This window comes from Tetranychus urticae, chromosome 2 (assembly GCF_039701765.1).
Source record: "Tetranychus urticae isolate SD_2017Ah chromosome 2, NJAU_TeUrti_SD_1.0, whole genome shotgun sequence".
NCBI classification, from domain to species: domain Eukaryota; kingdom Metazoa; phylum Arthropoda; class Arachnida; order Trombidiformes; family Tetranychidae; genus Tetranychus; species Tetranychus urticae.
In genome coordinates this window covers 16,815,996-16,838,691 of record NC_142959.1, presented here as the reverse complement: position 1 = coordinate 16,838,691, position 22,696 = coordinate 16,815,996, and the positions used below count along the sequence as shown (strand labels likewise).

General features: G+C 31.7%; 3 protein-coding genes and 1 long non-coding RNA gene across 4 annotated transcripts; all 4 read right to left on the bottom strand.

Moving 5' to 3' along the window:
- Positions 1 to 570: 570 nt before the first annotated feature.
- On the bottom strand, positions 571 to 6,752 carry LOC107366853 (protein obstructor-E). Its single transcript, XM_015934495.3, has 6 exons — positions 6,711 to 6,752; positions 6,459 to 6,585; positions 5,676 to 6,038; positions 2,794 to 2,982; positions 922 to 1,120; positions 571 to 854 (listed from the first exon to the last, which is right to left on the bottom strand). The coding sequence occupies exons 2-6, from the start codon at positions 6,499 to 6,501 to the stop codon at positions 794 to 796; spliced, it is 855 nt and encodes a 284-aa protein (XP_015789981.1). The 5' UTR covers positions 6,502 to 6,585; positions 6,711 to 6,752; the 3' UTR covers positions 571 to 793.
- Positions 4,772 to 5,115, bottom strand: LOC149094011 (uncharacterized). Its single transcript, XR_016199129.1, has 2 exons — positions 4,976 to 5,115; positions 4,772 to 4,891 (listed from the first exon to the last, which is right to left on the bottom strand). It is a non-coding gene; the product is annotated as an uncharacterized LOC149094011 (long non-coding RNA).
- Positions 6,753 to 7,856: 1,104 nt separating the features above from the next.
- GlcT (ceramide glucosyltransferase) lies at positions 7,857 to 12,789 on the bottom strand. The gene is made up of 4 exons (XM_015934453.3): positions 12,515 to 12,789; positions 11,881 to 12,019; positions 11,601 to 11,805; positions 7,857 to 11,182 (listed from the first exon to the last, which is right to left on the bottom strand). Exons 1-4 carry the CDS (start codon positions 12,610 to 12,612, stop codon positions 10,440 to 10,442), a joined length of 1,185 nt encoding a protein of 394 aa, XP_015789939.1. The 5' UTR covers positions 12,613 to 12,789; the 3' UTR covers positions 7,857 to 10,439.
- Positions 12,790 to 15,105: 2,316 nt separating this feature from the next.
- Positions 15,106 to 19,121, bottom strand: LOC107370595 (uncharacterized). The gene is made up of 11 exons (XM_015938569.3): positions 18,528 to 19,121; positions 18,183 to 18,470; positions 18,000 to 18,105; positions 17,673 to 17,938; positions 17,504 to 17,594; positions 17,349 to 17,441; positions 17,124 to 17,286; positions 16,848 to 17,050; positions 16,658 to 16,778; positions 16,179 to 16,589; positions 15,106 to 16,111 (listed from the first exon to the last, which is right to left on the bottom strand). The coding sequence occupies exons 1-11, from the start codon at positions 18,775 to 18,777 to the stop codon at positions 15,992 to 15,994; spliced, it is 2,112 nt and encodes a 703-aa protein (XP_015794055.3). The 5' UTR covers positions 18,778 to 19,121; the 3' UTR covers positions 15,106 to 15,991.
- Positions 19,122 to 22,696: the final 3,575 nt, after the last annotated feature.

Below are 22,696 nucleotides of genomic sequence, written 5' to 3'. Positions count from 1 at the left end.
AAATCACTGTAGACGACAGATGAAGACAGGAATAGCGGGTTAAGAGAGTAAAGAGAGGGAGACTGGGGAGAAGGAAGAAAAAGAAGAAAGCAAAGAGAGAAATCGAAGAGCTGATGATAATGATGACTTGGATAATCACAGAAGCAGAAATGAAAATAGTGCTTTGGTCAGCTTTTTCATTTTCAGTCTCCATTTCTTGTTTGCTCATCTTTCATTTGTTGGTCCTTGTTTGGGTACTTTTGTTGTATCACTTTGAACACTTTACTGGATCATCTATCAAACTTTTGTTTTTCAACTGAATTATCCAACTTGAAGAGGTAAATAAAACCTAATGATAATATTTTTCATTAACAACAGCCAAAAGTGTTATTGTGTCCATCTAATGATTCCTTGATAACCAATGATCCATGGCTTGATTCAATGTTGAACTTTAATTTGACTTGGAAATTTTGATTGTTTAATGTCGAGTATTCATGTGGCACCATCTTGTTGGCTAAAAGTAAACCATTTCTCTCCGACTCTATAAAATAAATTGTCTTGATTAAAGCATTAATTGATCAAACATTTTGATTCCTTTGAGAAAAAAAATTTAATTCCAGTTTTGGTAATTTCATCTGGTGAGTATTTTTCCTTTACATCAAAGATTTTGTTTGACAATGGACACAAAAAAGAAGGATCAGAGGATAATTAACATAATTGATTAATTGATTTTCTTTAAAATAAAAAAAATGGATTATTAAATGATTATCATGAGATGGCTTGAGAATTGTTTCTTCTTCTTGAAATTAGTAAACTAATTTTGTCCTTTGAGCTTCTTGGCTGTCTTTGGGTCAATATCACCGTAATATTTTTCACTGTAAAGAGAAAGAAATTTCAATTGTTAAAACCATCTTTTGTTAAATTTATCATGTCAATGCTTACCATCCTTGAACGTTTTCAGGTTCATCACATTGAAGTGTATCAGTATTGAAAACGGTTCCGAATGAGCAACCATAAGCACGAGCAACACCATCAATGCAAACGTAAAATTTGCGACAGTCGGTTGGATGAGGATGGCGAGTATAATGTCCAGGTTGGTCACTTTCACCGCCTTCTGCGCAAACGAAACCATCAGTTAAAGCTGAAAGTAGAAAATAAAAAATTCATGAGAAAAATGATCAAAATTACAAAATTATTGCGAAGTGTTGAAGCTTTTCATGATTTTAGTATGAAAATTGTTGATGCCACACAATTGTTTGGAAATGATTAAAATGGAAAGTTGATGAGGTTAACAAACTTCCATTAATAAGAAATTAAAACTGGTGATTTAGATGAAAGTCAATTAAGCCTTTCTAATTGTAATAAAATTTATCAGGTTTATTAAACTATCTGTAAATGCTAAATTTAGTAAATAATAGCAGCTTCAGATTACAAGTTTAAATTAAAATTACGGTCAGGTGTTGATTGATGTAAGTTGGTAATAAAAATGCAGATAATTGGACAATTTGGCTATTATATTATGATTTAATGAACTGCTACAAAATATTGAAATTAAAATGCGATAACATTTTACGAAAGTTAATAGTATATTCATTAGAAAGATGGTAATCTATAACAATTTCTAGGTAACAAACCCAATTCAAACAAACATCTCAATTTCCTGTCATCTACTTGATGAATTAATTTGAATCAAACTGCTGTTTGAAGATTCATTAGTCAGACTTCAAGGCAAATTGACTAATAATGAGCAATGACTTGTTAAGAAGTGTCGCAGCAGTAACTCAACTCTTTAAATTTAATTGCATCAATACATGAAAAACTCAATGCATTAACACGATAAAAATAATACTTGATTAGGAAATTGACTTTACTTCAAGTATGTTCACTCAGAGTAATGATCATAAAATGAGAGTAACAATAAAATTATGAAATTCAAATTATCATTAAATTGAAATGATTCAAATGAAATCAGAATAAATGAGCCAAGTGTGAGTAATTTACATGTTAATAACAATCAGAGAAACATTGAATTGGCTGTTGTAAAAGATTACTTCAAGGCTCTCGTCATCATTATCATCATCGCCTTAGTCACAATGAAAATAATCATCATCTGTTAGGGATAGTTTCATCAATTGAACTTGAGTGAGCAGATGAGAGAATAAATTAATGAATGGAATGGAAAAGGTTCTGTTGATTCAGATTAATAATAATCAAGAGGAAAAAAAGAAAAATTTATATTTATAAAAACTTGAGTTCGTACTTATTAATAGAATAGTGTATATTTTGTTACCTTTTGGTCAAAAAATTGATTGCTAAGCTAAATTTAGTGATTAAACCTCAACTTAAGATACAACACACACTTGAAGTTTCTTAACTTGATCTTTAAGATGTTCTTGTTGCTGATGTTGATGTGGTTTGGTTGTTTTCTGGTGATAAAAAGAAGATTTTTATTTATTTATTTATTTTCATTTTCTCAGCACAACTCAATTCTCTCTTAGTTCATTTGCCTCAACAAATTAACCGTTATTGAGGTCAAATTTGATTGATAGAGCTCATAATAATAGTTGGGTGGAGGTGGGAGGATGATGATAATGATTGTGAGATGTAAAGGAGAGAAAAAAATTAAGAAATGATAAAGTATAAATGAAACGAGATGTGATGAGGTGGGCAAACGATACAAGTGAAAATTGATGAAAAACAAGAAAATGAAAGCCAAGAGCACATTTTTATCTTCTTTTTTTACCATCTAATTTATCAATTAATAGAAAATGAAATTAATGAGTAAAAATGTTCAAAATTTTTAATTGTACTTACTTGCTTTATCACATCGATTAACTAAATCGGCCCAAACACAAACACGCTGTTCATCATCGTATGCCAATCCGGGTGGACAGTCATACCTATTGGCTTCACCATTCCAACATGAGTAAAATACTTTGCAGTTGGTTGAATGAGGGAAGATACCATATAATCGTGGACAATTGGGTGTACTTATGGGTGGTTCTGAATTGGATGAGATTAAAAATTAAAAATTAAATTAAATCAAACCAAATCACTAATTGAAAAACATTGTAACCTAAAGATGCCATTTCAAAAAATAAAAACAGAAAAATTAACGGTCATTTTACCGGTTCAAGGGTTACAATTGGTTACATTTTCCCTCTCTTTCACAGAAGGGGAAATCCTTTGTTTTAATTTGTAAATTTTACAAAAGATGGCGATGGCCAATAATTTTCTGGTTTCTTTGTTTACAATTTATATTCACAATTTGTATTTGAATATTTTGTGCATCAATTAACTTCACCAATTAGTCTTATTTTTCATTTCTTGTGTTGTTGAACCAGTCAAGGCAAGTGGACCTGTCAAATATTCAAACAATGCTATTCTGATATGCTTTACCAGTGAATCAAAACAATCTCCGAGAGAAACAATCAGAAATTAAAATCGCTGTAATTGGAAATCTCTGTTTCAAAATGGTCCAATCTATCAAGAATAATGATAGTCTATTATTAAATCACATGAAACTAGGAAGCTTTGGCTTAATATCCTGACTTTACCGAACCTCCAAGACTTAAGACCCGGAATTAAAAACACAACAAAATGAGAAATGATTAAATCTAAATCAATATAAAAGATGAAAGTCTTTTCCACCCATCGAATCCATTTAATATCTTGATTCAATTTTTGATTGTTTGGATTCTTTTGCTCATATAATCTTCATATTGAAAATTTCCGTTGGTATATAATACCGGCTATAAGGTGAATTAAGAAATTAAGTTAAAAGTGAAACTTGAAAATGTTTGCCAACTTAATTGTGATTAATTGCATGTTTAAGCGTAAATTGATCAATAATTTTTGTCTGTTTGTTTTTACAAACTAATTACATGTTTCAATTTTCCTAATTTAACCAGTGTTTGGGTTCAAAGCTTTCCAAATACCAGAAAATTATTCGGGTTTGTTTAGAAGCAAAAATAGGTTTTTGTTGTTACTGTTATTGTGGATGATCTAAAGACCATCCTAAACCATAAATTGAATAATAAACTAACTAAATTACATCTTAGTGTGTCTAATTGTTATCTCATTATGTATTATAGTTTGGTGAATCGAGAAATTGTTAAATTTCCACTTTTTTATTTGCATATTAGGCAACTGTTTGGGTTAAGCTGGCATCAACTCCATCAAGCTGTAAATATGTATAAGAGTAGACCGTTAAACATAATTATCATTAGCTTTGATTGTAATATATTTTTTCAAGCTTTTGTAAAATGCTTAACTCTACAAGTTATCGATATTAAAATTTTATCCATCCAATTGGAACTGAATAAATTAGCGTCTAAACTAAGCTTGTATCATCAGCATTCTCATGTTGTTACAAAATTTTACTGTTGTCACTGATTACCATCATCACATTTCAAGTCAGTTAATTGCTCTGTGACGAAGGCACAGTCCGTATAAATGGTTGATAAAATGGTAATTAAATGCCTGTTGACATTCAAATTGTAGGCATAAATAAACCGATTAGACAATTAATGTTGAATATAATTCGCACCATGAATATTTCAGTGATACTGGAGTGATTATTGTGATTAAAACTATATTAGAGTTGAAAAGTGCATCAAGTGTAAGTGTATCTGTTGGTGTTTAAAGACTCAGTTGGATGAAGATGAGCAAACCTTTGATTGCAATCAATTGCAAGTAGAGCATGATTTTGACGGTTTTCATTTTAACGATTTCATATTGTTTGATGTTTGCTGTCATCTTAATGATAAAAGGCTGGCAAAATAAAGCATGATTGAGATGAAAGCGAGATTATTTGGTAAATAATTTGTTAAACATATAATGTTAGTTTCAATTGACAGACCATCCAGAAACAACAATCAAGACTGTCTAACAAAACCATGAGCAAGACAATCTAAATGTATTAATATGCATCAGGTAAATCATTTGGTCCATCATTAAAAGTATTAATCATTTTAAGGTTAATAATTTGTATTACCTAATCTCTCAGGGTAGGCTTGGATGTAGTCTATTCGCGTTCAATTATACAAACAATCAACGGAATTTCATTTCACTTGCTTTGTATTGAGCTCAATTTAAATGTTCAAATATTACTCATGATTAAGGCGATCATCAGCTTAAACAGTTTTGCATCGCAGGTGTGGTACTAATCGTTGTCAGCGAAAGTATGAAACGTCTAAGGTGTAATGTCTATACGCCAACGTGAATCGAATTTTGTTGATTGCTGTTGATGATGATGTCAATAAAAGGAGTGAAGGAGAGGAAAAAAATCTTATCTAAAAGTCAACAACACCTTCCAATAACAAAGATTGTGATTTTTTTGAAACTTCAAGATATTAATTGTGAAACCAAAAAACCATTTAACCCTTAACCATTACTTCCAACTTTGACTGTATTGATTGATAACTGTTAAACATCATCATCATGGGGAGAAGCTTTGTTCAGCAGGCAAATTAGATAACAAAAGCACCAAATATTGACAATATTAGGTCAAAATATCAGGGCAACACCAACAAGAAATGAAAAGGATAGACACGGCTGTAAGCTAGTAACCTTACGTTAGCTGGAAATGTTTTCCTGTTAAAAGATAGCGTCTCAAGGGTTGAATGGATAACGAGAATGGCTTTAGATTGGAAACAATGGATTGGATTGAATAAAAATCAAAAAAGTAAACTAACCCATGTCTGTACGTTGACCACAGTCAACAGAGAATGGATAGGCACAGTTTTCCCTCATGTAATCAGCATCATCAAAAACTAAACCATTTCCACAGGTTTTCAAGGTAGCGGTACCATTTTCACAGGCATAATATTTATCACAGCTTTTGGAGTGTGGAAAGAATCCAGTCTTTTCAGGGCAGACAAAGTTGACCGCTGGAATGGGTCGTGGTGGAGCGGGTACATTGGCTGGAGCTGAGTTTTGTTCCCTCGGTGTTGAAGCTGGAGCAGCCGGTGGTGAGAAGGGTTGAAAATTTTGTGAACCAGGTGATCCATTATTACCGGGAAAGTTAAACTGAGGTCCTTGGCGTTGGCATTGGAAACCTAATGTTTTGGAGCAAAATTTGAATTAATAACGAGTGTTAACCATTTTCATGGAAATAATCATTCTCCTCAATCGTTACATTCAACTATTTATATATTACACCTGGAATTATTTCAACTAAAGCTAAACAATCTAATTTCACCTAAAATACTCCAATCTTACAATTTCTTTCAATTATATTTCCAATATTTCAACCAGCAGTTTGAGTAACATTTGGTAGTTGCTAAAAAGCAAACCAATGGTTAGTTTGAAATTTAATTGTCAAGGAACATAAATCTAAATTAAAAAGCTCAATCACTTTTACTATCAAACATGAATAAACAAGGACTGATTGCTTCTCAATGTTAACATCATAGCGATAAAAGCATTAAGCTAAAAGGTTCCAATGTGTGATTGAATGAACAAAAATGGTAAATTACCTGATATTGTTACTAAAAGGGTGAAAACAAATGTAAATAACATGGTGGTTGTTGTCCAGTAAAAAGGTGGAATATTTGATGAAAAAAGATACCAAAAACAGGGCTTGAGTTGAGTTTGAAGATTTCACTAAAAGAAAAAGAGAAACACAGAAAACACAAAAATTAAAAATCAACAATCAACAAACGTATGTAACGCACAAGAGAAAGAAAAAAAGATCAAAAAATGCAATCGGTAAATATAATAACATTTACCTTGACGTTAAGATGGGTTAATGTTACTAAGCTCATATCATCTAACAATGTGATTTCAATTGAAGGTATAACATATTAATATAAAGCAAAAGTCGACATTCAACCGGCAAACCAGGCGTTTTATCCGTTCTGATAAACGCTGAAACTTTGAAGACCCACCTTCATGACCTAAAACAGGCGATCCTCCAAATCGGTATAAACTCTAACAACATCATCAAACACTAAACCCATCTTGTCTCTTCCCTAAAATCAATCCTTTAATTATTATCAACATTAACATTTTCATCATCGTCTTCATCATCGTCATCATCATTTTTAATCTTCATGTTCATCTTGATCATCTTCATGTTCATCAATTTTGATTAGTCTTTTGAAGCTTCACTTATCGGGTTTGCCACTTTGAACTGAAGCTAACTTTTTTTCCAATCTTCACTCAATATCATTCTCATCCTGATCATGATCACCTTTTTTTCACTCCTCGTCATCAGATTCATCTTCTTGTTATCCAATTTCATCCTTATTATTTTGGTACCAATAAATCGATCGAGACAAACATTATTATTAGATTAGATTGGATTCTAATTGAATGGACTTGTCCGATTATCCTTTTTTTGTTGTTGCTTTCGTTGTTGCCGTGTTCAACACTTTCTTTCATTACAATTCTGTTTCCATCAACAGCAATTTGTAATTTACTTTCCAGCTATTATTAGCTATTATTGTCATTATTTATTTTCATCTATTTATCCTCTTCAAACTTGGTTAACCCAGAAAACCAGCAAAAAAAGAGACGAATTGTAATAAGTAAAATATTCATCAATTTTTTCTTCTTCTGCCCATTTGTTCAATAACCCGAAATACAACTTTAAATTGTGTTATTTAGCAATGGCAACACTTGACTTGAATATTATCAATAATTGTGTCTAATTGTGATAACATTTGAATTGCTTTCAAGCTAATTGGCATTTCAAGACGACAATGAAACAGTTTAAACTGTCTCATCAATTGTCATTGTTTCCTTATGAATGAATCAGCCAAAAGAGGTTGACTTTTTTCTTGCTTGCTTGTATTACAATTGGTTTTGTTTTACTTTCTCAATTGGTCCAATTAAAGTAATTAATTGCTGGACAAGAATAAACGAAATCATGATTAGCTTTTTTAAGAATTTACCAATAATCTTTTTCTTTTCAATTCAATTTACAAAGAGAAGAAGAAGGAGGAAGAAGGAGAGGAAAAAGTTAAAGAAATTGGTAAAATGGGATGAAAAGTAGTTGATTGCGGAAAGGGAAATGATGGTTAGGATGAATGGTGAAAGAAGAGAGATGAGAATGGCGATTGTAGAAAAAATAGAACAATGATGAGATGAATTAAGAGGTAGTTGAAATGAAATATTCAATTGGAGTTTAAGGAAAAATGTCAAGTTGTAACGGTTTCTCGGTAAAGCGTTTCATGTTTTTTCAGATTTTTGTATCTCCTACGATTTTTGCCTCTAAATAAATTATTCATTTCAGGGTTAATCTTTGGTTAAGATAAATTAATGTAAATTATGGAAACGACAAGGAGAGAGTTTTCAGGGTTGATAAGTTGATTGATGAGCACGCATAAAGATGACACATTTTTCATGTTTTCCTCCATTTCAGTCCTCGTGCTTTGAATATGGCCAATATCGGTATTCATCCTAAGCCAGATCTTTGAACCTTGATCATCATCATCACCATCATCATTATTGGTTTGATAGGTTGAGGAGGAAAAGAAGGGAGGGAAAAGGGAAGAATGCAAGGAAATGATAAGACGAATGATAAGTTAACTGCTACGCAGTGTTTACAACCAGACATGAAGGAATATATGGAAAAGGCGGAAAATAAATGGATAATAAGAAGAACGGGTTCAAGGAAAAGGATTCTTGTTTTGTGTGTTATCCGTTCATTTGGCAACGTTCACATGCACTGGTCAAAGTTGGTTATCCTAATTAATGTCTCAATCAATCTGATTATCATATTGTTTCATTACTCCGGCTTTTTTTGTTGACATCGCTTTAACTCTTCTCTCTCCTTGTCCTGGACTTGGTTGGTTGCCTTGCTTGTCTTTTGTTGAAGTCTACAAATTGAGTTGAGTTGATGTAAAAAGTGTTGCTTTGTGTTATTGGTGTTGCTTCTTTTTTCAATATTATTATTAAAAAAATTTTTGAAGGGGAAACTGGATATAGTACTGGTAATAATGGTTTAGCATATATAATAATATAATAAACAATTAGTGATCTAAATTTGTTGTTAAGTAGGAAACTTAGTTTCCTTTTTGTCTTCTCATATCAAGTCTAATCAAATTATTTATATTAATGGCATTTTGTACAATGAGCAATGCTGTGAGGATAAGGTTGGGAGAGATGTGGAGAGGAAAAAGGATGATGATTGAAGGAGGCGAAAGATTTCTTGGAAGGTTAGGGTTAACATCAAAATTGTAGAAGGAATGGAATTACAATTATAAATAAAAATAAAATTAAATATGACTAGTTTTTGGTTGATTTTTCTTTTCTTTGTAGCTGTGTTGCTTCAATTTTTCTCTTTCTTGGTAGATTTGTTTACTTGCATCTTCATCGAGCTTGTTGTTGTTTCAGTATGTGTGAGATGAGCCAAGTAGAAGATAATGGTTAATTCCATATCAAACAATAAATCATTCTTTATGGATTCATCTTTGCACTTTTGGTAATCTGCTCTTGTCTGTAAACAAACTGGAAAATTGTGTTCAACATTTTTTTGTATTCCTGCTTTGTTTTATGCTATTGTTGTCAATAACTTGTCACAATTTTCACCAGAATTCGTGTTTGCTTTAAAACTGTACAATTATTCCTTTGGATTGCATTTTTTTTCACCTTCCATTGGTTGCATCCGGAAGTACTTTATAACTGTGCTATAAATTTAATGAATAAAACCATAATACATCATTGACGGGTTGTGACCTTGGTTTGTTTCTTCAACTTCACTTTTGAAGAGAAGTTAAATTTAGTTCTTTCTTTATCCATCGATAAAAATGTTCGATGTCTTGATGTCTTCTTTTTTTCCCCGTATTCCAATCAAATTTCCAGATTAGAATTGTGATGTAACAAGTTGATAGAGCAGCTCACATATTAACAGATTCATAAAATGATCATGAAATAGGAATGATAGGCACTAGGTTTGCGTTGTACCATAGAAGAGGAAGAAATGGAGATGAAGAAGGAAATGTAGAGTTTCATTGTCAAGTAAGCAATTCGAAAGGAGAAATTTTGAAAATGATGATCTGAACATCGAATTTGCTTTCTCTTCTATCGCACAAGGACGTTCTGAGGGAGAGAAGAGTGAATCTTCTTGAAGTAGAGATGCCCGATAAGACACCAAAAAAGAGAGATATTCAAATATAAACAGGTATGTATAAATATTCTTAGTGGAACGAAACCACCCACAATAAGAAACAATGGCGAGTAGAAAGGTTTGACACCTTAAACAAAAATAAGATGAAACCCGTCAATTTTGATGTGTCCTTTGATGATGTTTAAGTGTTTTGCTTTGATGGTTTTGCTTTGGAGCTTAAATTCAGATGTGTCCATGTGCCAGTTAAAGTATCAACTTGAAAACTGGAGAAAAAAAACGACCATTTTTCTCTTTCCATTTGACACATCCTTATCAACTTGAACTGACCCAGCGATTAAATTTACACGCAAATGATAAAATTTAATTCTCTTATAACATCCTTGTGCTATAGCTTTGTCTTTACTTCTTCAGCTAATCCTCCCCATTTCAATTTGTAGGTTCCTGTCCTCCATTTAATCTCTGGATCCCATAGAGCTTTGAGGAATACAATTACGGCTGTAAACTCTCTAAAACACCATGCAATCACAAATTCTGTTTTAGCAAACGGTAATGATCCATTTTGGATGATACATAGTAGCGCATAGTCAAGTAGAAACCACAGAAGAGCATGGAAAAGGTAAACCACAAACGGGTCAAATTGGAAGAGAAAATTTAATGACCAGGAAGCCAAGATGCCCAAGAAAACACATTCGGATATTGGCTCTAAAATGATGGTACTAGGAACCATGGCAAATCTTAATTTAGCCCACCTTGAAATTCTATTTTGAAAAGATTGAACTGCTAATGGTGCTGCATTTTGCCAGGCTGGTTGTGAGCTTATCCTTAGCTTCCATCCTCTATCGACCAGAGATTTGGCAAAAAAGAAATCTTCGGCCAGGTATCGTGCAAATGCTTCCAAACCTCCAGCTTCATCGAGAAGGTGTTTTCGCATTAAGGCAGACATTCCTGTGCAACAATTTACTCCTACTAAATCAGCTGATAGATAAATTCGTGCATGGGCTGTGCCAAAGTACACTTTTTCTAGAGTTGCCGCAAAACCTTTTCTATCACATGTAAATGGCATTTGATGAACTAGAGCCACATCTTCTTTCATTGAAGTAACCATATCAAGTAAAGTATCTTCTTTCACTATGGAGAAAAAAACAAGAAAATGATGCATAAAAATGAATTTTGTTGGAAAATCAAAGTGGCAAATGATTTATCATTGCCAAGTAATAATTGATTATGGCATAGAGTTGAATAAATCTGTGCATTAGAGTTGGTGTACACAAAGACTCCTGGCATGGTTTACTATTTTAACTGAACCAAAAGTTGAAACAAATTCTGAATAACTGCTGTCTGCCAAATTCATCAGACAAATCAAGGTATTGAGGGACATATATGAGGTTGAACAAACGATGACTTATTATGACTGAAACTTTAGAGGCAAATTTAAACTGATTTATGAAAAATTCTAATTTGATTTTGAAACACAATTTATTAATGCACAGAGTTGTCCAAATTTGGGAGAAGGAGGAAGAAAACAAAGGTAAATAATGGCACATACTTCTTATTCCACTATCTGAAATGAGTATTAGATCGTATTTAGCTGCATCATATCCTGGTTTCATGTTGTTTATTTTAGGATTGATGCCGATTTTGCTTCCACCAATGAATATCTTGGCATCTACATTAGGATATTTATCAATTAAACGTTTAACGAACATAATTGAGGCATCATTGTCATCGTGAATACAAAATAGTAATTCGAACTGTTGTGAACATGAAAATAAAGAAATGTCAAATTAGATTATCATTATTGATTAGATATATTTTGATGAGCTTACCTGAGGATAGTTCATGAGAAAAAAACTTTCCAAATTAATAAATAAATTTGAGTCGATACCCACAAGAGGCTTTATAATGGATACCCCAGGCAGTGGAGTTTCTGCAGGTACATTTATTTTTTTGTGGAGCTTCATTTTTCTGCAAAGTGAAAAAAAAGGTATCAATCAGATTGATCTTGAAAAATACACAGTTCTGCTAAGATTTCCCCATAGAACTAGGTTAATATCATCAAGTATCATCAGTATCATTAGCAAATTTGATCGATAAAATTGAATAGGGAAAAAAAAGAGTCAAAGGAGAGGTAGAGGAGAATAAAAGGAGAAATAGAAGTGAAAAACAGAAGCTGAATAGATGAAAATTACATGGTCAGAAATGTGAACAAGGTCTCATTAAGTTGAATGATTAAGCAAAGAAAAGTCAGGAGTGAAAAAAAAATCAGACAATCTACTCTGAATGTAAACTGAACACTTGAAGGACCGGTTGTTTAGAGGTTATGGGTGAAAGTGAAAGTAAGCGGAAAGCATGAGGTAAAGGCAAACATTGCTATACAAGAGTATTGAAACATGTTAACCACTACAATAATATTAACAGTTGTAAATCAATAATTTTTGACACAATAATCGTAATCCTTACCCATTAAAAATAGCCAGAAAATGTACCAGCCAGATGAATATCCAACCAGAGAAGAAAAAAATAGCAAATCCATATAAAGTATATATAAGAAGACCCATTCTTTGGTGTCTATCACAGACAGCTTAATAGCCGTTGATTTGGAATGGTGACTATGTTGATCAACAACAAAACTATGATGATTATGTTGATGATTATAATGATTATGATGCTGGTATTGACACAATTAACAATTATAAAAAAATTCACATAAACAGTAAAGCTAATTTTTTTCATCTGGTGGATAAAATTGGAAACATAAAGTTAGGCGAGGCTTTAAGCATACGCAGTGTAGACAGACAGCAGATATGAGTAGAGACAGATTTTCATTTGACTTTCTATTTTGCCTTTCTTTCCTTTCCTTTAATTTGATTTGTTTTGGCCAAAAATTGAGTGACAAAATTACCTTTTAGTTGATCATATTTAATCAATTTGTCGGTCAAAAGCGAAACCAAACAACTCAAGTTACGGTCAACCAATATGGTTGCGACTAACCCAAAATAATTGCCTGACTTTAAATACATTTTCAGTGCAATTCACAGAAAACTAACAATGACTTCCATTTATATAATGATATCAATAGTGATTCTAATTGTGATTTTAATAGCGATATTAACGTAATGACAATCTAAATGTTTAAAGTTCGAAGTATCTAAACTCATTGACCATTATCTGACTAAATGTAACTCAAGTTGTGATTCAAGCTTATTGTGAGATTATTAAAATGATCATAAAGGAATAGACAAAAGTAATTAAGACTAACCAAGCATACCTTTGATAGAGTGAAAACAATTAACAATAAGAATCAAAGTGACAAAAATGGATGTTTCTTTGATCAATTTAAAGGTAAAAATTGAATGGATTAATAATATTAATGTGATAATTTTGATATTACTTTTGATTTAACTCTGAATTCATCAAAATCTTACGATTAACTTGTTTCTTTGAGTTAATACACATTTATAATGCTCATGGTTATGGATAAAAATAATCATTCAAGATAATCTAAACATCAGTTTTCAATATGATTAGTAAATTGTTTTCCGCCATTATATTCATTTGTGTCTTGATAACAAATGGAAGGTTCAACAATCGATATTAATAATCTTCTCATTTCACTGATTATCAATTATGTTGCTCATTTTGAAGCTTTTTTTTCAACCAGAATCTGGTTTCACTGCATAATCTGGTGCTTCTCTTTTTTTTGGGTTAATTCAAAGCTGAACAAACATATGATCAAAGCGTGTTCAAATTGTATGAAAATATTGCGCGCACAGGAAAAAAAAGGATCAGCCTTTAATGATGAGAAAACTGATTTATTACTGAACAAGGAGAAGAAGAATTTTCATGTTTCCAGATAACTTGAATGACCTTGCAAAGGAACCAATGGGTTAGTTGAAATAATGAATGTTAGCCAATGAAGCACCAACTTCAAGGTAAATTGGAGAAGAAGAGAAGAAGAAAACTTGATTTCTTGTTTTAAGAATCAATGTAAAGACTAACATTGGATGTAACAATTGGCGTATTTATCACTCAGTAGCAGAATGATTTCTTGATTGTGTTGTTGATCAAGTTTAACACAAAAATAAACTTCAACATTTTACCAATTATCAATATTATTTCGAGTTTACCACTTCTGGTTATTACCATTGAATCCACTAGGATTTGCTTGTTTACAATATCTGTTAATAAAGATTATTTGTAAACACCAATTTTTCCCAATTAATTATGATCAGCTAATTTTTCACTGCGTCTTCATATCAAAGCTTGGATTGCTTTTGTATCATCCATTATTTTACAATCTTTATCACAATTAGAGGTTTAAACTATTCCAAGAACCGAAATTGCTTAAGCAGGTTGACACAGTGATTTTTGTGACTAACGAATGTAATCTAGAATAATCATGATTCAGATTCTAACCAAACAGATTGTCTCAGATAAATGCGCCAGTCATAATAAAAATATTGTTTTCAATGTATTGTAGCTTTGAGTATCGAGTTAAGGGTTGACACCTTATTTTGCAGAGGCGTAGTAAAAATGAAGTCCATTAGTACAATTAAAAATATTTCAAGATCAATATTTTCAAAATCGCTTTCTGTTCAGATATAGTTACAAATTTTTTCCTGGTTTTCTGGTGCAGAAGTGGTCAGGGTAAAGTTAATAAAAGCGGAGGTTTTTCATAGTCAATGGTAAATGGAAGTACCAATAAGATCGAACTTTATTTTGTTCAGTTTTCTATTGTATTTTTTTCTTATCTCTGCAAACTAAATATGCTTGAGATGGTGACATCTAAAAATTAACTTATTAATAAGTGTGAACCTTTTTTTGATTTTTTCCTCATTTGTTTGTTGAACCAGTTTCTGGTTTATCTTTCGGCTAGTTCAGGTTTTATTGAACTTGCCGAGATTCTTTCATTTTAAACATTTGTCCACAAAATATTTACTTTCTGTTAAAATTAGCAACTCTGTCTATGTTGGATGTTCAGGGCCATTCTTTTTTCTGTTTCTTTCATTCTGAATATTGAAATAAAGGATGATTTTGAAGATTCAGAAGACTGAGAGTTGATCCGATCAATTTAATTTTGAATAAACATTTTGCTGATTTGAATCAATTATTTGCGCTCTAATTTAAAATATTTAGATTTGTAGATATGATTTAAAGATGATTATATCAGATGATTTTGAGGTATAATAATTTGTTGGTTCAGAATTTGATGAAAAATCCGAGAAAAATTCAAATTGGTTAACTCTGTTTACGCATTCGAATTAAGGAATTACATTACTTTCTTAGCCAATTCTGTAATGTGTTCACGAGCAATGACCATTCTTTGAATTTCTCCAGTTTCTTCGTAAATTTGTAATATTTTTGCATCTCTCATCAATTTTTCAACAGGATATTCAGCATTGAAACCAGCGCCACCAAAAACTTGAACCGCTTCGGTTGCTGATCGATTAGCAATGTATAAAGTCGAACTATGAAATTTTTGCGGGAAGATTGTGTCCAAACTAAACGGGTTCTAAAGAAAATTTTTACATAGAATTAAAGCCCTGATTGAACTTCAATGACGAAAAATAGTCAGAGCTTTCTCGGAATTCAGGTTGCTGAGAAATTAGCGTTTAAACAGGGTGGGGGGGAAAATGCAGAATCCGTATCTTTTACTATTGACTTTGGGGGAAAAACTTTTTTGTATTCAGATTGATGGTTTATTGTTGGGTTAGGAGTATATGTAAAACTGTCTTTCGAGCAAAGAGTAAGTTAAATATCTGGTGCTTGAACTGTAAAACTCTCAAAATGAACGAAAATTTTTAGTTTTTCTCATTGGCAATGATTTCGTATAAAGCATTCAAGTCTTTAAATGTGGATTGAATTTATTGTATTCAGTGAAAAAAAATTTACGATCAGCCATGATCGGGGGCTCAGCTTGTTACAATAATGTAACATTCAAAGAGATAAAGACTTTTTCAGTGAGTGAAAAATACTGTTGGTCGGTGCATTTACAAATAAATGGAATAAAAATCCACCGAATAAGCAGTAAAAAATTTGTCCAGTTAGATGGTAAATCTGTGGGAACGAGAAAAAAAGAAGCAAATTAGTGGATAAAACTCATCAAATTCAATTATATAATTACCAGTCCACTTTGTGTTAATATTGGATATCGTAGCGAGTTAATGCCCACAATCAATACGGGAATATGAATCCAGTAAGTTGATCGCAAAATGGTCGACAAGACGTGATAAAATTTCCCTCTTCCAGGACTAATTGAGATACTTTCAATATTTCCTATGGTATTGTTGTCCTCGTCACTCTCATCTATTTTAACTTTTTTGGCTTTTGAGCAGCACCTTTTAGCTTCCTCGCCATTGAGAAGCAAAACGATGGAATAAAATATGATAACCAAAACTCGTTGAAGTGCTGCATAAATAGCATCAGTAAATCGAGTCTGGTTAAAGTTGACCGCAAAAAAATATATCATTGGACAGATCGACAGAATACCAGCAAAAATGACAAGATTGCGAGACACAATTCTCAAAAAGTGTACCTTAAACAGAAGTAAATACGAATATAAGAAATTGGACAACTTTTCGAATCATCATGAAATTAACTCACCTTATTTATAATATCATCATAATTGTTCATAATCAGATAAACGGACAAAATTGTTGGCATGTAAATCCAAAGATGCATAAAGCCTGTCGCGTAAACGCCAAAACCGTATCTCATTGCTTCCCTATTTAATCAACAAAATAACGTTTAAATGATCATAACAATTCGAGATCAATTTATATCTCTATCTTACTCATAATCGTCTACTCGAATACCAGCGTGAATTTTGTGTTGATTTATGTAAAAATGTGAAGCGACGAAAAGTAAAGAAGCACCCAATAAAATGATGTTCAGGTATAAAGCAATTTTTGGACGACGTTTGTAGAGGTAGATGAGTGTTACAAGTAAGATCAAGTAGTAAGATTCAACATTGACTGTCCAGAAATGCACCAAACACTAGAAAATAATGATAATTGAAACGAAAATTAAAAAATTGATTTCACATATTCATCTAATATCAGGTACTTACATAGTCATCTGGGCCGTCAAGCCAATGGTTGTGTTGAAAGATGACTTTGAAGAACGACTTTTCACAAGCCTTTGCTGAGTTTTTTATTACACCAGAAGGTCCAGAAATGAATAACGGCAACACTATCTGAATGAACATTGTAATTGCCATCAAAAATGATAATCTGTAAGGGTCAAAGCGTATTATAAGCATCGCAACTGATGGAAAGCTCAAGGTAAAACATACGAAATCCATTTGAACACAATATTGATCAGTAACCGAGTGAATGATGTTCCTGGTCCAATATTTTTCCATAGATCCAAAGCTCGAGCGGTCCCTCTAATATTATAAAGATTGAATCAAATTTCAACTATGGCTTTGATCAAAATGCTGAAACTTACCCATAAACGAATATTCCTTCATTGATCCATTCAGCGTTTGTGTATTGCAGTATTTTCCTGTCTTGATGAAGTGCTACTTGGCTAGAAACCGCTGGTGGTTCAAAATGTAAATTAAAGTGAATTAGAGCTGATCATTGTCTGTATTGCTGAGTATTACACAAAGTTTTACCTATGAAAGGGAAGGTTTTTGAAAAAAATGGCCATGCTATCACATGTTCAAGCAAAACTATTGAGTGCATTAAAATAGCAAATTTAACGAGAAACAACATGCGACCCGACGACCAATTTGGCTCGGCAATTTGACGATAACTAGAGATGATTGAGAAGTGTTTAAACCATTGAAATTTTGTTGGCGATTCAGAAGCACTTAATGTTGATTGTCTATCCAAATATGTTGAGTAAAACACGGTGAGAACAAGAATAGCCAAGATGAATCTGAAAGATAAAGAAATGAATCAATAACCATAGTACAAATGCTAATTGAATCTTAACTTACAGGCAAATCTTTTGAAGTGTTGAGGCTTGGACTAACCTCTGGATGAAATGTGTTTTAACTTCACAATTTCTGATAGTAACTAGATCCCATGAATATGATTTTAAAGCTAAATTAAACGGCAATTTAGTATAAAATTATATAAAGAAATGGTTAATAAAGAAATTAATTGTAATTTCATCTTACCTTCTTTTAAAGTAATGGTTAGATCGTCATTTGAACATGTTGATGGTATACAGAAACCAATTTGGATATCAAAACCAAATTTTGAATAAAGTAATTTATCTTGAGTGTATATTTTGGTTTGTGAATTTTGTTCATTATTTGGTAGTAAAGATACGAAACAATATTTTGATGCTTCTTTCAGTCCACTTGGTCCAGTCCAATCAAGAGTTAAACACTTATCATAATTACCAGGATCAACGCTACCCAAACCAATGAAATCAGCTGGGACACGTCCTGATGCATCAGATACTGGAAATGAAATATAAAATTAGACCTAAATTAGAGCTAAAATTAATTTGTACTCACATTTAAATGCCCAATCTTGTCCTTGTTTAATCGATTCAATGACATGGTATAAACTAGATTTACATGGCGAAGAAACATTTTGCTGTTTAAAATCACTTGACCCAATGTAAGTCCACACAATGTTTGAAAATCCAGTTTGTACTAGAAAAGATTGTTTGGCAAAGAAATCAGATGATGATGTCACATTTGAATAAACTATTTTACTGTTAATCAATAATATGATAATATTAAGATAATTTATGAATAACATTTTGAATTAATGTGAATCATGAAAAGTTGAGTTTAAATGATTAGATTGACTCAGTCGACCAACACATTTCAGGAAAACAATAGCACAAATTTTTTAAGGAACATATGAAGCAATAAATGTTGACAGTCAGAATCTATTGTCATAATGAGTTTTTAACGATTCTAGTTGCGTTGGCGTTAGCTGGTGAAAGGTAAGTCCGAAAGCAAGACTTTTCAAGGTAATGCACAATTCAAAATGAACATACCGCAATATTCATTATCAGCATCATTAATCTAAAGGTGATCTTAAATATGAAAAATAAACAAGGAACCAAAAAATGAGAAATTATTACATTTAATGCATAAAATTGTCGACATGTTTGTCTTATCATAATCTCATGATCATCATGATTTATTGTCATTTTTTGCAGCTTTTACCTTACCAATAAACCTCTGGTTAATGTTTTCATCAGCGAGATATACTCTGCGGTTTTCATTGATAATGATATTGTAATTTAGCAATAGATTGCCCATAAAAACCATATTCATTAACCTGGAAATAAGAAGGACCATTTTAAATATTTTTCATTCTCTCTTCCACAATTTGATTCAACTTACAGGTTTAATTGACAGTATCTAGCAGAATCCATTCAAATTATTGATCCGAATAACCACTTATCGTGTACAAATCCTCAATTTTCATAAAGATTAAGAGCCGGCTTGTATCTGTTAATAAAGACTATTTGTAAACACCAATTTTTCTCAATTAATTATCATCAGCTAATTTTTCACTGCGTCTTCATATCAAAGCTTGCATTGTTTATGTATCATCCATTATTTTACAATCTTTATCACAATTAGAGGTTTAAACTATTCCAAGAACCGAAATTGCTAAAGCAAGTTGACTCAGTAATTTTTGTGACTAACAAGGTCATTTTGAGGTCATTTTGCAAGAGTTTAATCATTTTCATATTGGCTGATGTTGATTACGAGTTAGTATCTTACACCGTTGGAAAGATAAATGAATTTTTCTTGAAAACCGATTGATCAACATAAAAATGTGTAAACACTCATATCTTTTGACCAGCATAAGTTATGAACATACAACAAGCATGGACCAATCTCAAAATTTTGTCACTCTCAGAAAATGACCTCAAAATATCAGTTAGAGGTCGAATACGCAATGACCTTGAATGCCCTTGACCAAGGATTTAGATTCATCGGAGTTTTAAACAATTGCAGTTTTGTGATTAAAAATCATCAGTTAGATGATTTTGTGATGACAAAATATGTAAACATATATATATTTTTCAGTGTAATATCTGTTCATCACACTAATTCTTGAGCAAACAAAAAATTAGCTTGCAGCTTTGCATCAAGATTATCACTCTGTAATAGCTCCAAATCTAGATTTTCACTTTAACTCAAACTCATTTTGATTTGTTTCTTCATTTGTTTCTCATCATCTGCATTCAGTCCTACTTTTCATCAGTTATCGTCTTGCCCCATCTCTTCATCATATTAATTGTTTAATTTGTAAGTATTCATACTTTTGTTATTCAAAAGTTTTTCATTTCATCAGTTTTTTCATTATCAATTGTTCGATTTTTTAAATATATTAGTATTTTGTTTTTCCTCATTGTTTAATGTCTTTTAGTGTCTGTAATTACAATTCATATCATCCACTAATGTGTAATGATAATTGATCGAATCTTATCATTTACACTCTATCGATCTCTCTTTATTGCGTATAAAAATTGGTAAAATTAATGCTGATCAAGTTAATATTGATGGAGGGTATAATGTTATGTGATTATGCTGATGATGATGAAGTAAAATAAATTAAAAGTGTCAAAAAACGATGGTTTCTCTGCACAAATTAAACAATATACCGAAAGCTGAAAGGAACCGTATGTACAATCAGCTTAATAAAATGCTATTAAAAGAAGAAGATTTAACTGTACATAAAAGACTCAGTTTAAATCGCTCAATTTACAAACTCGCTTACTCAATTGTCATATTTCAAGGTCAAGGTCATTCAAGGTCATTGAGTTATTCGACCTCTAACTGATATTTGGAGGTCATTTTGCAAGAGTTTAATCATTATCTCCTCTCTACTTATCTCCATCAAAGGTCGCTATATTTTCTTGGAGTCTATACAAATTGTACTGAAAAATAAATAAAAAACATGTTAAAACTGAGGAAATGATAAACTAAAGATTTTAGCATTTTAGATTTTTAATATGATGATGAGTTGATGGGATAACGCGAATGTTAATTATGAAATTAATGATAACTGATGCAAAGTTGGACTGGATGTAAATGATGAAAAAAATGAAAAGTTAAAATTGAAAATGATGATAATTGAAGAAAGTTTAAAGTTAAAATGGATGTCGGAGGGTCAGAAGGCGAAAACAAACAAAGTTATCTAGCTCATTTATAGATCCAAAAAACATCAAATGATGAGCAAACAATCACATGGAAGTTTTTTTATAACATTTAAACACAAGAAACAAAAAAAATTGAACCTTACTTTCACATGATGCAAAAACCGTTGATTAATGATGAGTTTGGGTTCAAATTAAAAAGTAAACGAAGACTTTTTTCTCAGGTTCTCCTAATTAAAAAAACTAAGGAAAAAAAGAAAGAAAGAAGAACTAATAGAATAACAATTTCTGCAGAACAAGAACAAAAAAAGAGCACTACAAATCGAAACAAATAAACATCTATCGAAACGCAACACTAAAACTGAGAACAATTTTGGCGTAATTTTATAGGGTTTGACTTGCATCTCTTTGGTGTTAATGGTTTACTTTAGGCACTCATTTAAAATTTTATTGCGTCACCTTTGTTCTGTTCCTAGGTTGTTCCTATTTCAAAAAATCTGAACAGAACACAAAGAACAATTGTTCCTGGCGCTGGTGCACAAGAACAACATACAAAAATAGCATCAATAAAGTCGCTTTTTAACAATTAAAAAATTGTATTGAGAGAAGCCTCTTCTGCTTTACTTTTTGGGTCAAATTACCCTTTCTTATCATTGACCAGATTTACACTAGGCATTTAAGACACATTTTAATGCCTTATTCCATTATTAAATTATTAAATTATTATATTAAATTAGCATTACAAAAGGTCAAATTGAGCAAAAATTTGGGTTGATTTGAAAAATTTTAACCAATTAATCCAATAAATAGAAACTTTTGGCAAAAGTTTTTTTCCAGACTCAAGCAAAAACTCAGATTATTCAGCAGAAAAGGACTATTTTCATGCATCAAATGAAAAATATTAACTTTTAAACTTGTATCTAATCTAATTTTCTGAAAATTAGATTAAATAATTTAATCATATTGCAATTAAACTTCGAAAATGCGGACTCTATTAACAGGTCGCCCTTGTATCTTAGTAAAACTGTAAATGTGCAACTGATGACAAGTTCAAGACAATAGTTTTGGATGCATTCCGATTTACTAAATGATGATTCGTTACTACCATTGGCGACATCATCTAATTAATGTTGGAGGCATTCAATAAGTAACAAGTAATAGTAAAGAAGTAGAACTTTGAACAACAAAGAATAGAATCAGTCATTTACCATATCAAGACGGTATCAGGTCAATGTGAATCATCCAACAAAAGTATACAAAAAATCTTGAGTATGTTTGTTACTTTAGACGCCAATAAAATATGGAAGATTTTCGATGGGAGGTTATTACGAACTGAATGGTGAATATCTCAAAATACAAACAAATGTTCTTTTCATAATTGAAATTTGGTTAGATACAAGTTGACCGTTTTCGTCAATGAGAAGGCACTACAGATGGCTAAACCTTAATGGGTATAAACTTGCACTGTTGTTTGTTGACTAGCAATTACTCTTTTATTGATTTTTTCCTCATTTGTTTGTTGAACCAGTTTCTGGTTTTTCTTTCGGCTAGTTC